This window comes from Leptodactylus fuscus, chromosome 6 (assembly GCF_031893055.1).
Source record: "Leptodactylus fuscus isolate aLepFus1 chromosome 6, aLepFus1.hap2, whole genome shotgun sequence".
NCBI classification, from domain to species: Eukaryota; Metazoa; Chordata; class Amphibia; order Anura; family Leptodactylidae; genus Leptodactylus; species Leptodactylus fuscus.
This window is the reverse complement of record NC_134270.1, coordinates 86,184,784-86,199,843: the sequence shown is the minus strand read 5'-3', so window position 1 is coordinate 86,199,843 and position 15,060 is coordinate 86,184,784. Positions and strand designations below refer to the sequence as shown.

The window sequence follows — 15,060 nt, the reverse complement described above, 5'->3', positions numbered from 1 at the left end:
TATTTGGTTGTATACCCTTTGGAAAAAATAACATAAACTTGCTTCCTATAATCATCAGCAAGTTCATTACACCTCTTATCTGGAGTTTTGGAGCACATTTCTTTTGTAAACTGCTCCAGTTCTCTCATATTTGAAGGGTGCTTTCTCCCAACAGTAATTATTTCTTAACATTCTACGCCACAACCTTTAATAAATTTCAATGTAGGACACAGTCCTGCAAGACGCTGTGCCTCATTTATGAGGAAGTGAGTAATCAAGTTTTGATAAATCTTCCCCTCTGTGACTCTGCGGAAAAAAAAAAAAAGATCTCCATTTTTCTGACAGATCAATCACATGATAGCCTGTTGGTCCATGAAAAGCACAGACAGCAAATGGATGCCATCTGTTTATTGTAATATGACATCCCATCCATTGTTCACAGATTTAGTATTGAATATTGTTAAAAACTAGAGATGAGCGAGTAGTGTTCGATCGAGTAGGTGTTTGATCGAATGGTATTCGAAATACTTGTACTCGATCGAACACTACGAGCTGTTCGAAGTTTAAGGTTCGATGCAGAACCAGCGTTGATTGGCAGAATGCTATACATTGCCAATCAACGCTCGTTCTTCTCTTTCCTTTCCGAAGTCTACTCCGCGCTGCGTCCCCACGTCTTCTTCCAGGTGGAATTCACTCTACCTAGGCATCCGGCCTAGGCAGAGCCGACTGCGCATGCGCGGGCATGCACATGCATACTCGCGCATGCGCAGTCGGCTCTGCCTAGGCCGGATGCCTAGGCAGAGTGAATCCCACCCGGAAGAAGGCGCGGAGACCCTGCGCCGGGAGAAGACTTCAAGCAGAATCCAGCCCGACCGTCACTCGTGGACTTGGTAAGTATGATTTTATCGAATTTTGCGTACCCCTGAAACAAGCATTTCCCCCCATAGACTATAATGGGGTTCGAAATCCGTTCGAACAGTCGAACAGTGTTCGGCTGTTCGAATCGGATTTCGAACCTCGAACATTTTAGTGTTCACTCATCTCTATTAAAAACGTATTGAAATATTGTGTTAAAAAGGGGCCACACGGTGGCTCAGTGGTTAGCACTGCAGCGTTGCAACGCTGGAGTCCTGGTGTTCAAATCGCACCAAGGGCAAAAATCCATCTACAAGGAGTTTGTATGTTCTCCCCGTGTTTGCATGGATTTCCATCCCATATTCCAAAGACATACTGATAGGGAAAAAATGTACATTGTGAGCTCTATGTAGGGCTCACAATCTACATTTAAAAAAATATATATATTTTTTTTTTTTTGTTAAATGAGGTTTTTTTTTAAATATTGTATTTGAAGTCTTTAAAGAAGCCCTATTGCCATCTCTACCAACTCTAAGCTATCTCTAAGCTAGCAAAATTATGCTATCACATTCCTGAGACAGACTTCTAGGCAAAAAATTGTAGTCTAGATAAAAATGATAGGCTTTTAAAATCCCATTCAGAACTGAAGTGGGTTTGTCAAATTTTCTTGTAAACTTGGAAAATCAACATTAGACTAGTATACCTTCTAACGTCCATAATAAATTGAAGGGCGATTAAAAGTTGATGTCAATATTAGGCCAGGGCCCCACATTGTGAATCTGCAAAGTTTTGGGCGTGGCGGAAACACCGCAAGAAAAACACGTGTATTACAGGACCTGCATAGTGGATGGGATTCTGGCTAATCCGATATACACACTACAGAAAAAAATCCACATCAGAAATGCTGCAATTTCGAGAATAGTTGCAATTTTGTAAATCGTAGTATGTCAGTTATACCTGCGGAAATGCTGTCAGATCCATATAGGTATAATAGGGGCAGAAAGTTCACAGAGGTCTTTTCCACAAGCAATTTTTGCAGCAAATCGCTTCGTGGGGCCTTATCTTCAAAATCACTTGGGTGAGTTAAAGGGGTATTCCCAAGTACATAACAATCTTTAAATTTGTAGATAATATAATTAATATAATATATAATATAATATATGTAATTAAACAACTTGCATAGTTTTAAAGATTTTCTCTAAATATCTAGTGGTGACAAGTTGTTGTCCTGATTGGTTGTCAGTGGATACGACCATGAATGCAGGAACTTTCTAAGGCCAGAAACCCAGCCATGATTTCCTTATTGTAGCTGAGATATCTTCTCATACATGTAGTGTCCCTGCCTGATAACCCAGCTACAGTAAGGAAATCATAGCTGGGTTCCTGACAAGTCCCAGACCATAGAAAGTTTCTGCATTCGTGGTCATATCCATTGGCAACCGATCAAGACAGCAAGTTGTAATCGCAAAATATTTAGAGAAAATCTTTTAAACTCTGCAGAATTTTTAATTACTTATATTTGCAAAAATGTTTAACTTTTAATTATCTACAAATATAGATATGATTATGTACATGGGAATACCGCTTTAAAGCATTTCAACGTTATTGCCACATCAAGTGACACGTCAGTTTTGAAAAATTGGACCATGTCCTTAAGGGTTTATAAAGGAGTGCTAATCCTACCTTAAGGACCAGGCACCATGTTTCAAAACTGACGTGTCATTTTATATGGCAGTATCTTACCTGAGTGCGTTTGAGATTGTTTTTTCTTTACACATTGTACTTTGTGATAGTGAGAAATATTGATTAATATTTTTGTATATTTACCATATCTCTGCTTTATATTGGCATCATCTTTTAATTATCCTTTAATTTATTTTGGATATTAGAAGGCTGCAATTTTCTAGATTTATAAGAAACTTTCCCCCCATTTGTTAGGGACCACTTCAAAAACCAAATAGTGTTCCTTCCCTCCTGTGCCTGGCTGTGTACCAAAACACCAGTTTATACAAATGTATATGTATGAGGTACATATTTTTTAACACTTTTTATATCATATTTTTCAAGATGAGATGGCGAAAAATCACTATTTTCTGACGTTTACCATGTAGGTTATTGTTCAAGTATTAATGTACGGATTGTTACAAACATTGCGATACCAACTGTGTACACTGACGAGCAATAGAGTAACAATGTTTTGAACTTTTGACTTTCAGGCTCCATATCTCACCATCCACTACAGCTTCAAATGTGAGCCTACCATCATTTTATAGACAATCCTTTTGGCTATCTCATACATTATTTTGACTTTCCAACTATTTAGCATATGATTAGTTATGCAGGTTCTGGTCATGCAGCTACATTGTCACTGTTTTGCTCCTGGTGGTTGCCATTCACTTAATCCATGGACACTTAATGCCTGACACTTATTTCTCTAGTTTTTTAATCCATGTTCACTATACCCCAGACACTTAATCCTTTATAAAGCATTGTCTAATGCCTCTACTCACTGATTCTTCTATATTCTTCCATTGTGGATTGCCTTACCTGAGATACAGACAACCAACTAAGACCGCCGACAACCGGCATAGTACTCGATGATGATCATAAGGAACCCAAAATAAATATTTAAATACATTGAGTATTTTTAATTCATGTTATTAGAAGGAAATTTAATAAAAACTGTTTTTAAATCTTTATGAGGTAATTGTTGTTGTTCAATACAACAGGTACGCTAATGATCTTAGGTACAGCAGATGATCCACTGACTCGTATTGCTGTACTGTGTTGGTAATTTTCCTGAATAATGCAGTATACTTCCTCTTTGGTTGTTGCTAACTATGAACTTTAGAGGCATTTCTCTTACGGCTATAACAAAAATAAAATTATAATTATGCATCATCATCACTGGGCAGTGAGGAACACCTCCTCTAACAAGACAATGCTATGGAAGAGTACTGTTGGGGGAGGGGGCATTCCTTACCGCCCACTGCCCAGTGTTGATTTTGAGCATTAAGGTCCACCCTTCAAACAATGAAGAAATATTGGTGCTGAAACTAATGACACTGATATCTCCTGCACCTGGACGCACATCGGGAAAGATAACAGTGCGTTGAATTCAGCACACTGCCAGATTTCCAATGGTATATAATGCTGCCTGTGCTAAAGAACATGAAAGGTCCTCTTTAAATCACTGGGGGTCCCCACTGAGGCATTCCACAATCTTTTAGATAAAATTGTGTTTGGGGATTAAGTGAACAGGGATAAAAAGACTAGAGGATTAAATGTTGGGGATTAAGTGTCTGGGGGTTAAGTGATTGGAAACTTGTTCTCACATTCCCTAATATCTCACAGTGTCACTGGTTCAAATCTCACATTCCCTAATATCTCAGGACTCGTTCACATCTGCGCCCAGGATTCTGTTCTGCAGGTTTCCGTTTCCTGCACAAAACTGGGCAGGAGACGGAAACCTGCCGGCATCTTTTCAAACCCATTCATTTGAATAGGATTGAAAAGTGTCCGGCCGTGAGCGCCGGTGAGCGTTTTATGCTCTCCACAGCTAAACCATTTTTCTTAAACTGGACACAGAGTTGGACATGCAGTACTCTGTGTCTGGTTTTAAAAAAAATGGTTTCGCAGCGGAGAGCATAAAACGCTTACCGGCGCTCACGGCCGGACTCTGCATGACAGGTTTCCGTCCTCTGCATGCAGAAGACGGAAACCTGAGAATGGGGTGCCGAATGCTGGTGTGAACACAGTGTCGCTGGTTCAAATCAAGGATCAGCCATGAAGAAGAATTCCCAAGAAAAGAAATAGCATCATCCAGCTCATCGATGGTGTCTTGGCCAAGAAAATTGCCAAACTACATCGTGACTGCCATGATCGTTGGAAAAATTTGAAATGAAATCTGTCTATTCATTAAAAAGCCAAGAGGTGGATGTCCAGAAAAAATATTGGGAGTCAACAAGTTGGGTTATTACAAGGTCAATCATTTCTGGTACGACACAAGATAGTGTAGGTCGGTTGTATGTTTTGTAATAGTATGATCACAGACATCAATGCAGGCACTGTATGATGTGCGTTACACAAGTATGGAATGGTGTCCTGAAAAAATCATAAGAAGTGTCAGCTTGAGTATGCAAAAAAAGTATGAAAATTACACAGTTGAAGTTTTTTTTCATAGACAAAGGCATTGGATATTCAGGATCAATGGTGGTCTCAATGCTGAGCTATATGTGAGTATCCTACAAGATGAGTTACTTTGCACACGCAAATACTATGGCTATGAAACGGACGACATAGTGTTCTAGCAGGACAACGACCCAAAGCATAAATCAAGATTAGGGAAGAAATGGTTCAATGACAATGTAGAGGTGCTGGAAGGACCCCTCACCCCCAAGACCTCAACCCAACCACTAGTGAGTAGAGTTGAAGAAAAAGTTGTATTCGTACCCAAGTGAGACGACCAGTATGCACCAACATTGAGAACGTGTAGAAGAGACCTGGGATCATATTTCAGTCGAAACATGCCTGAATCTGATCAAGACCATGCCCAGAAGGATTCAGATAGTGTTGAAATATTCACAACATGATAAAAAAAATTTAATTTAGATTTTTAGGAACAAAGCAGTAACAATGCAGTTACATGGCAAGAATCTACATAATTAATCATATGCTAAATAGTTGCAAGTCAAATTAATGTATGACATAGCCAAGATGATTGTCTATAAAATGATGGTAGGCTCACATTTGAAGCTGTAGTGGATGGTGTGATATGGAGCCTGAAAGTCAAAAGTTTAAAACATTGGTACCCTTTTGCTTGCCAGTATTGTTTTTAATAGTTTTTATCTTTTTTTTTTTAGAATTCATCTTATCATACTACCACTGGTGACCGTCAGTAGTATTTGTTGCTATTGTCCGTTACAAAATTTTAGCAATGACTCTAGCAGATCGGTCACAAATCCATTAAAATCTCCATTCATTTCAATGGGATTTTATTTTGTGTCTGTCGGTGTTCATTATACACAAAATCTGTCACATGTCTGTTTTTTTCATGGACAAAAAATCAAGACTTTTGTGTTCATCAAAAAATGTTTTTTAACATTAAAGTGTTATGGTAACAGACAGGTGTCCGTTATACTGTTCGTCACTACTGTCTATTTTTTTCTGCACATGCTCAAAAAGCAGATACTAAAAACCCCAAAATGGACAGTATAAAAACGGACACTAAAAGATACTAACTGATGCTAATGTGTCTGTTTTTTTTTTTTTTTTTTTAATAATCCATTAAATGTATCAGTTAAAAAAACAAACATCAGTTAGTGTCCATTAACGGCTGTTATGATAGGAGTCCTTTTTTTTTTTTTTTTTTTAATGGACACTATCATAATGGATATTCAACTGTAGTGTGGAACCCAGCCTAAGAGGGTTTTATTAATTCTTGGAAGGGTGCAGTTTTTAAAATGGGGTCACTCCCTAGGGGATCCCAGTTTTCTGGCATCTTAGGGTATGTTCACACATCAGTATGCCATCTGTCCGTTTGAATTCAGTTTGACACTTCAAAACGGACTGATGCACATACTGATTGTATACTGACACCTTTTTATGCTGATAGCATCTGTCCCCTAGAGGAGAGATAAGGGGATTAAAAGTAGCAATTGTAAACAGAGTAGAAATAAGGAGGACATAAGGACATTTATTATATGTCCTTATCTCTACTTTGTTTACAGTTGCTACTTTTAATCCCCTTTTATCTGTCCTCTAGAGGATGGAGAACGTTTGCTATCAGCATAAAAAGGTGTCAGTATACAATCAGTATGTGCATCAGTCCGTTTTGAAGTGTCAAACTGAATTCAAACGGACGGATGGCATACTGATGTGTGAACACAGCATTAGAGGCTCTGCAATCATGATATGTTGTCCAGATACCAAACACCTGAATCTGTACTCCAAAAGCCACATAGCGCTCCTTCCCTTCTGTGTGCCCAAACTGAAGTTTATGCCCACATGTATGCCTCTGGTGTACCCAGGACAACGTACTTGATGCATTATGTGGTTATAAACTGATATTTGGACACAGTTAGGCACAAAAGGGAAGGAACACTATTTGGTCTTTGGAGCACAAATTTAGATGGTTTGGGTTTTGAACACCATGACCCTTTTGCAGAGCTCTTGAAATACTAATAAAGTGGAATCCCCAGACGTGACACCATTTTGGAAACTACACCACTTAAGGAATTTATCCAGGGGTACATTGAGCATTTTTAACCCTCAAGTATTGCTATAATTTATTATCCATAAATGAATACGCAGCTGATTGTGAAAGGTAAAAATAACAAATTTTCCAGGAATACATCATTTCAGTGTATATGTTGTGCCCGGCTTGTATCAGAGATGAACGCTCCAAAAGCTGTTGTGCCTGGGATACCTGCTTACCAGTTTTTGGAGTGTGTATCTCTGATGAAGCAAGCTGGGCACAACATATCAGGCACTGAAATGGTGTATCTCTAGAAAAATTGCAATTTTTCACTTATTAGCTGCACATTCATTTCTGGAAATGAAATTAATTCAACACTGAAGGGTTAAAAATGCTCACTATCCCACTTGATAAATCCCTTCAGGGATGTAGTTTCCATAATGGGGTCACATGCCAGTGGATTCCACTTTACTGGCAATTCAGCGGCTCTGCAAAAGTGGCATGATATCCAAAAACCAAACTGTACTACGAAAAACAAAATAGTGCTCCTTCCCTTCTGTGCCAGGCTGTGACTTATCAGGAGTTTATAGCCATATATTGCATTATTAAGTATGTGATCTTGGGTACACCAATGTCATACATGTTGGAATAAACTGCAGTTTGGACACACAGCAGGGCGCAGATGTGAAGGATCGCTATGTATTTCTGCATAGGCAGTGGTGAACCTAGCCTCTCTGCTGCCTAAGGCGGATAATCGAAAGACGCTCCCCCCCCTCCCCAGACTGGATACCGGGGACTGGGGGCGAGGGGTACTAGTGGTAATATTACAGTGAAAGTGAATACAGTGCAGTAACATTTTGTGACTTACAGGAGACGTTTTCTCACATTTCTTGTTTCTTCCCTTTGGACCACCATGACCACTTCTTCCAGCTGTGACTTGTCTCTATAAAGTTTGCAACACAGACATCTTTGACTCCACACACTCTTTTAAGACCCAGAGTATAATAATCGGAGACCCAGGTAAGATCAAGAAACATAATAAACACTGTTACTAACTCTCCTCTCCAGGATCCGCTTTTACTCCTAGCAGAGGCTTCAGGCCTTTATGGTAATGTCTCAGACGTCACGTGGAGTGTCACGTGATGTCTGGGACATTACCATAAAGGCCCGAAGCCTGCTAGAAGTAACCATGTATCCAGGAGAGGTGAGTAACAGTGTTTATTATGTTTCTTCATCTCCCCTGGGGCTCTGATTATTATACTTGGGGGTCTGAAAAGACCCCGGAGTATAATAATAGCGGTAGTTGTTGGGGTTCGTGGGGGTAGTGGCCTATAAAACAAAAAGGTATTCTCACTCACCTGCAATCCCAAGATGGAGCTGCTGCTGTCGCCTCCTCCTCTTCCTTCACCTGCGCATAAGACGTCTGTGTCTCAATGCAGGAGGCATTATGACATCTTATCATCGCCGCCTGCACTGAGACACAGCTCTAAGCCATCCCAGGACAGATCTGCTCAGTTTTGTTTTCAGAGCAGCCTGTCTTGGGCTAGTTTAGTAAAAAAAAAAATTAAAATAAAATGGTCAAATTGCCTTTCCACTGAAAGTGCCACCTGGGGCAACTGCGTTACCTCATTAACGGTGCACACCTGAGCGTAGATTGGGAGTTTTTGGACACCATTTAACGTTTGCAGAGAACCTATAATTGCCCCAAGTTACTGGCACCTCCAGGGCTCTGAAAAAAAACATGGCATCCAGAAAGTTCCTCTAAATCTTTACTCCAAAAGCTAAAAAGAGCAGTGCTCCTTCCCTTATGAGTCCTGCTGTGTGTCCAAGTAGCAGTTTACGTCTACATATACAGCTTTTCTGTACCCGGGATAACCCACTTAATAGTTTTACGAGTGTGTCTCTCTGATGAGACAAAGTGGGCCTATCGAGCACTGAAATGGCATATACAATTCGAAAATTGCAATTCTCCTTCTGTACCATTTGCTGTGCATTATCATTTGGAAAAGCCTGTTTGGTCAAAATGCTTACTGTATGCCTAGATGAATACCTAAAGGGGTAACATTTTTAAAATGGGGTCACTTCTTTGGGTTCTCAATTATATTGGTACCACAGGGGCCTTACATACATGTCTTAGCGGAAATTCTTTTATACTGCCAAATCCATGGTACTTTTCCATTCTGAGCAATGCCATGTGGTCAAGCATCACACAACAGTCACATGTAAGGTATTGACATATTCAGGAGAACCCACATTACAATTTATGGCATCTATGTCTATGGTGGCACATGCTGGGCACAAGATTTTGAACTCTGAAATGGTATAAAAGATTTGAAAATTTCAATTCACCTCCTGTAACATCTGCTGTGCAGTGCCATTTTGAAAAGTTTGTGGGGTCAAAATGCTCACTGTACCCTTAGATAAATTCATTAAGGGGCCTAGTTTCCAAAATGGGGTCACTTTGGGGGAATTTTCCACCATTATGGTATGGCTCTGCAAATGTGACATGGATTCCAGTAAAATCAGAGCTCCAAAACAGAAATAACGCTCTTTCACATTTGTGCCCAAACAGCTGTTCTTAACCACAAATGGTCATTGAAATTATGTAACAAGATGGGCTACTTTATTTCCTTGTAAAATGAAAAAAGAAATGATGAAAATGTACATATAAAGCGGCGTTCACACTGCCGCTGCTGTCCGCCCTGCGGTGTCCGCTGTAAACCCTGGGCAATCCAGACAGCAGACAGCTTGCAAGTGATCGATTTTAAAACCCATTCATTTCAATGGGAAGATGACGTTTTCAGCCTCTCCGCCTTGTGTCTGTTTTTTTTCCGTGGACACAAAGTCCTCCATGTAGGATTCTGTGTCCATGGGAAAAAACAGACACCAGACAGAGAGGCTGAAAATGCACACGGGGGGTCACCTTTGAAAATTCCATGAAATTTTCAGTAAATTGTCCATTTTTTTTTAACAAACAAACACAAAGTATAATCACCAAAATTTACCACAAATATAAAATATAATGTGTCAGAGAAAATCATTCTTAGAATCACCTGGATAGGTAAATGCATTATGAAGCTATTCTCACGTAACGTAAAAAAATGTCATATTTGAAAAAATGGGGTCTGAGCATTAAGGCTCAAGCTACCCTAAGGGCTAAAGAATTGTAAAGGTTGTACTGTTTATGTATCTCCCATTCACGTCTAATGGAATTATGGAAACATCTTAAAGAAACACAGCTTGAGCGTATTTTTCGGACTATAAGACGCACCTAGGTTTTAGAGGAGGAAAATAGGGAAAAAAAATTTTGAAGCAAAAAATGGTAAAATATTTAATATATGGGAGTTGTAGTTTTGCAACAGCTGCAAGGCCACATTGACAGGTGACCCTGCAGCTGTACAGGGACACATAGAGCATTTTTTTTTTTGCATGGCCAAATGTACTTTTTAGTTATACCATTTTGGTGAATGTTTATTGCTTAGATCACCTTTTATTTAAATCAGAGGCAAAACGGTAAAAAAAAAAACCCGGCGGTTTGGCACATTTGATCTTGACGTTCACCGTACAGGAAAACTATTAGTAGACCGGGCATTTTCGGACACAGGGATACCTAATGTGTATGTGTTTCACAGTAATTTTCTACTTTTATATGTATTCTAGGGAAAGGAGGTGATTTAGAACTTTATTTATTTTATTTTTTTTATGATATATTGTTAAAGCTTTTCTTTTTAACTATTTTATTAGTCCCCGCCCCTCCCCCCCCAGGGGGCTTGAGCCTGCCGTCATTTGATTGCAAGTCCCATAGACGGCAATACAACTGTATTGCCGTCTATGGGACATTCTGTATATTACTATTGCCGAAGGTCATAGACTAGCCGCAATGGTAATATAGCAATGACAGGCCTGGGAGCCCGGCTGTCACCAGAACAGGTTGGCTCCTGTGATATCGCCACTCAGGAGCCGGCCTGTAACTTTACAGGTATGGGGCCAGGTATGGGGACTGGCCCGGGGGGGGGGGGGGGGGGGTATTTTACACTTTGGGGGGAAGGGGGGTTCTGTTTTTATGCCCGCAATTAGAATGCATTCTGATTGCAGGCATTAGCTTTGGGCCTCCACATATAGCGGAAGCCCGGTTGCTATGGCAGCCACTCTGCAGTCCGCCAATGCAGACCCAGCATCCGCTGTAATAGAAAGGCGGATGCCGGAGAGGGTTACACGCTAGCACAGGTGCCAGGGCCTGCGGCATCGCTACACTCCTGTCCTGCAGGAAGCCAGCAGCGGCAGGAGCGATGCTGCTATTCCGCTGCTCCGCACCCCCCCACCACCACCACATTCGGACTGTAAGATGAACCCTTAAAAAGTGCGTCTAATAGTCCGAAAGTAAGTTCCAACCTCACTTGATCTGCAACTTATCCGCTATACTCCGGAAAGAGCATAAGTTGTTCAATATGTTCTCATAGTTTCACTGATGAAAAACTGATATCAAAGTGAAAATAAACATTCTTCCATTTTCCTGCTGTGTGTGGTAATAATATTTTAAGGTTTTAATATATGCAAATCACAGATCTCTTAATATATTTTGTTCCACTTTTGATCCCCTACAGGAATAGTCGGAGATTGGAAAAATCATTTTACTGTGACTCAAAATGAATATTTTGACAAGATTTACAACTCAGAAATGAAGGACTTCAAGGTGAAGTTTCCTTGGGATTCAAGTATAAAAAAGTAACACTGCTTTGGCGGCAGGCATTGCAACAGTCAAAGGTCTACAATATTTTGTAAAATGTAAATGATCATTCATTAAAATTTGCATATTTTAACCAATCATTTGTATACTCCCAAGTAAAATACAGCAGTATAGCTATAAAATTGTCAGACTTGTTTTATATAAATAATACGAACTATATTTTAAAAGTATATTGATCATTTTGTGAATGAATTGAATAAAATAAATTCTGTGATATAATAGGTATGTTTTTGGGATCTATGTTTGTACTGTTAAATTTTCTGGGGAACAATGAACAGATTGATTACTAGTGATGGTAGAAAGTGATGGCGTCATATTTACTCTACTGGTTAGACATGGTACCTGACGGCAGAACTAGATGTACAGTATTGATGGCATATATGTTAGAAAAGTAATGTACCAATTAGCATATGCTTAGTCTCTTCCTGTCTGCAGAAAGCTATGCGCAGTTTTGTAGCTCAGCCTCGTTAATGTGAATAGAGTTGAGCTTTATTAACCCTTTAGTCATATCAAGGGAATTAAGACAATATATAGCTAAATGTATACAATTTTTTTTTCAATAATACACTCATTTATTCCTAAAATTTACAAATTCATAAGGGATTAAATAAGAAAATGCAATATACAATTGGGGATGCAGTTTCTCCCGAGCATGGAAATACCATATATGTGGATACAAACTGCTTTTTGGGCACACATCAGTGTGCAGAATTTTCACACTGGTCATGTGAAAAATAGACTTTGCTGGAATTGTTTTCAGGTTTCCAGTTTGCAGAGCCCATAACTTACCAATACAATGGAAACCCCACAAAAGTTAACCCATTTTGTAAACTAAACACTCAAGGAATTTATCTAGGGATGTAGAGAGCATTTTGACCCTATCAGTTTCACAAATGTTATTAACATTGGCATGTGAAAATTAATAATGACTTTTTTTCATTATAAGTTTAGTCCCAATTTTTTTCATTTTCAAAATGGGTAAAAGGAAAAAAGTACAAACATTTCATTACACAATTTTTCCTGCACATGGCAATACCCCATATGTGGTTGCAAACTACTGTATGTATATATGGTGGGGCTGAGAATAGAAAGAGTGCAAATAGGCTTTTGGAGGACAGATTTTGCTGGAATAGTTTTCAGGTGCATTGTCACATTTGCCAAGCTCCTAAAGTAACAATATAGTGGAAACCCACAAAAAGTGACCCCATTTTGGAAACTTACACTCCTTACATTTTTCAAAGGGTATAGTGCACATTTTGAACCCACAACTGTTTCAAGTGAAAATGAAAAATTACTTTTTCACAACAAACTTTAGATCCAAATTTAAAATTTTCACAAGGGGTTAAAGGAGAAACTGCCCACAAGTTGATATGTGATTTCCCTCAAGTACAGAAATACCCCACATGTGGTTGAAAACTGCTGGGCACACAACTGGCCACAGAAGTTAAGGGATACCATTTGTATAGCCCCTTAGGTGCCAGTGTAATGGAAAGTACCAAGAAGTGATCTTGGAAATTGCACCACTCAAAAAAAAAATATTAAGGGGTATAGTGAACATTTTGACCCAAGAGATGGTTTCCAAAAAATGTGCCATTTTAGTGCCCTATATGTGGTGCCCACATTGTGTCAACAGAAAAACGGTCTTCTCAAATTTTAAGTGGGTTTATCTGGGTACAAAAAAAGTACATGTGTATATGTGGGCGTAAACTGCTGTTTGGCATAAGTAGAGCTCAGAAGTAAAAAAAAATACTGTGCTTTTCAGCTTTTGTTGTGTAGATTTAGAAAGACAGGGTTTTTTTATGCCATGTTGCTTTTGCAAAGCCCCAGATTTGCCAGTAAAGTGGAACAGTGGTACAATAGTGTCATATATGTGGGAATAAACTGCTGTTTGGGTAACAGCACAGCACAGAAGGAAAAAAGCGCTGTTTGGTTTATAGTGCTGATTTAGATGTATAGTATTTGGATGCCATATCATGTTTGCAGAGCTCCTGAGGTGCCGGTAAAGTGGAATCCCTCAGAAAGTGACTCCATGAAAAACTGAAAACCGCATTTCAACTCCGTTGAAAACTGCACTGATTCGAGTTTACCCTGGGGATCACTTCTGGTGTTTTTACCTCATAAACTATAAATCTGGAGTATATCTTGATATATGCTTGTAAGGCTTGTACATTAACCATCCCGCTGAAGCCAGCTTTGACCTAAAGATGTGGCAATTTGTTGTTTTTTTGTACAAGCTATAATTCTGGTGATTTAGCCATATGAGAGTTTGATCTTTGCAGGATGACATATATTTTAACCCCTTCCTGCACTGCAGTGTACTATTATATTGCACTAAGCATTAAGTTAGCACTCAGCACTGTAATAGTACTGAACAGTAATGCCGCAGGCACAGAACCTGTGTCCGTGACATTATTCCCGACTCTTGGCTGTGTTACACAGCTGAAAATTGGGTACAGCTGTGTTAGGATTGTGCAGTAACTGCGGCCATGATATGGGCGCCGCTGCCTGTTACTCTGAACAATCCAGGGTTGCAGGGGTTAATCTACCTTGCAGCAGCCGGGCGTGGTCGACTGGGTGATTGACATAGGAGTCGACCAATAGGGCTATTTGCTGGTGACCGCCCCTTGCCTATATAAGGGGGCTGGTCTGTACGCCTGGCGCTCTATGATTGCATTCCAAACCTGAAGTGATGTGTGTTGTGTGTGTGCTTGGGTTCCTGCCTGAAATATTATTAGTTTGCCCTAGTTAGCAAATGACCCCTGAGCTAGCAATTCCACAGTTAGTCAGTCAGCATGCTGCCTTGTATGTGTGGTACAACTCTGTAGGGGCAGCTAGAAATACTTCCCAGACAGGGTTACTGGGAGTGGGCTTGGCAGTGGGTGGTTGGGTGGAACTACCACACACAGGGTTTCCTTGGTCTCTGGCTAGTCCTGGAGTTCAGGCTAGCCAGTTTGTTTATTTGTGCGGCTGCTCTGACTGCATGCCTCTGTGAATGTTAACAGAGCGCACCTGGTCCTTTATTTTAGCTGGCAGTGACAGGAACTGTTAGTCTGTATTCACACCAGGTTTTTAGTAGTCAGTGGCCCAGAGGGCTCCGTAGGGTTTCATTTGTTTGTTTTTTTAATAAACCCTGCTGACCATAACAAGCTGCCCCATTAATCCCAGGGTGGAGCTCTGCTCTGATTGGGGGTTTTAACCCCTTGGATGCCACAGTCAAACATGGCCACGGCATCCAAGGGGTTGCACACCTCCCACGGCCAATCGAGGGTTGCCCATATCTATT

The 15,060-nt window shown here is 40.0% G+C and overlaps 1 protein-coding gene across 3 annotated transcripts in view; it reads left to right on the top strand.

Moving 5' to 3' along the window:
- Nucleotides 1-11,926, top strand: part of LOC142208353 (sulfotransferase 2B1-like) — a 57,284-nt gene extending 45,358 nt beyond the window's left edge. For all 3 annotated transcript variants that reach the window (XM_075276805.1, XM_075276804.1, XM_075276803.1), the window contains exon 7: nt 11,635-11,926. In XM_075276805.1, coding sequence (XP_075132906.1) covers nt 11,635-11,759 — 125 coding nt within the window. In that variant the 3' untranslated portion in view covers nt 11,760-11,926. The remainder of the gene's footprint in view (nt 1-11,634) is intronic.
- Nucleotides 11,927-15,060: the final 3,134 nt, after the last annotated feature.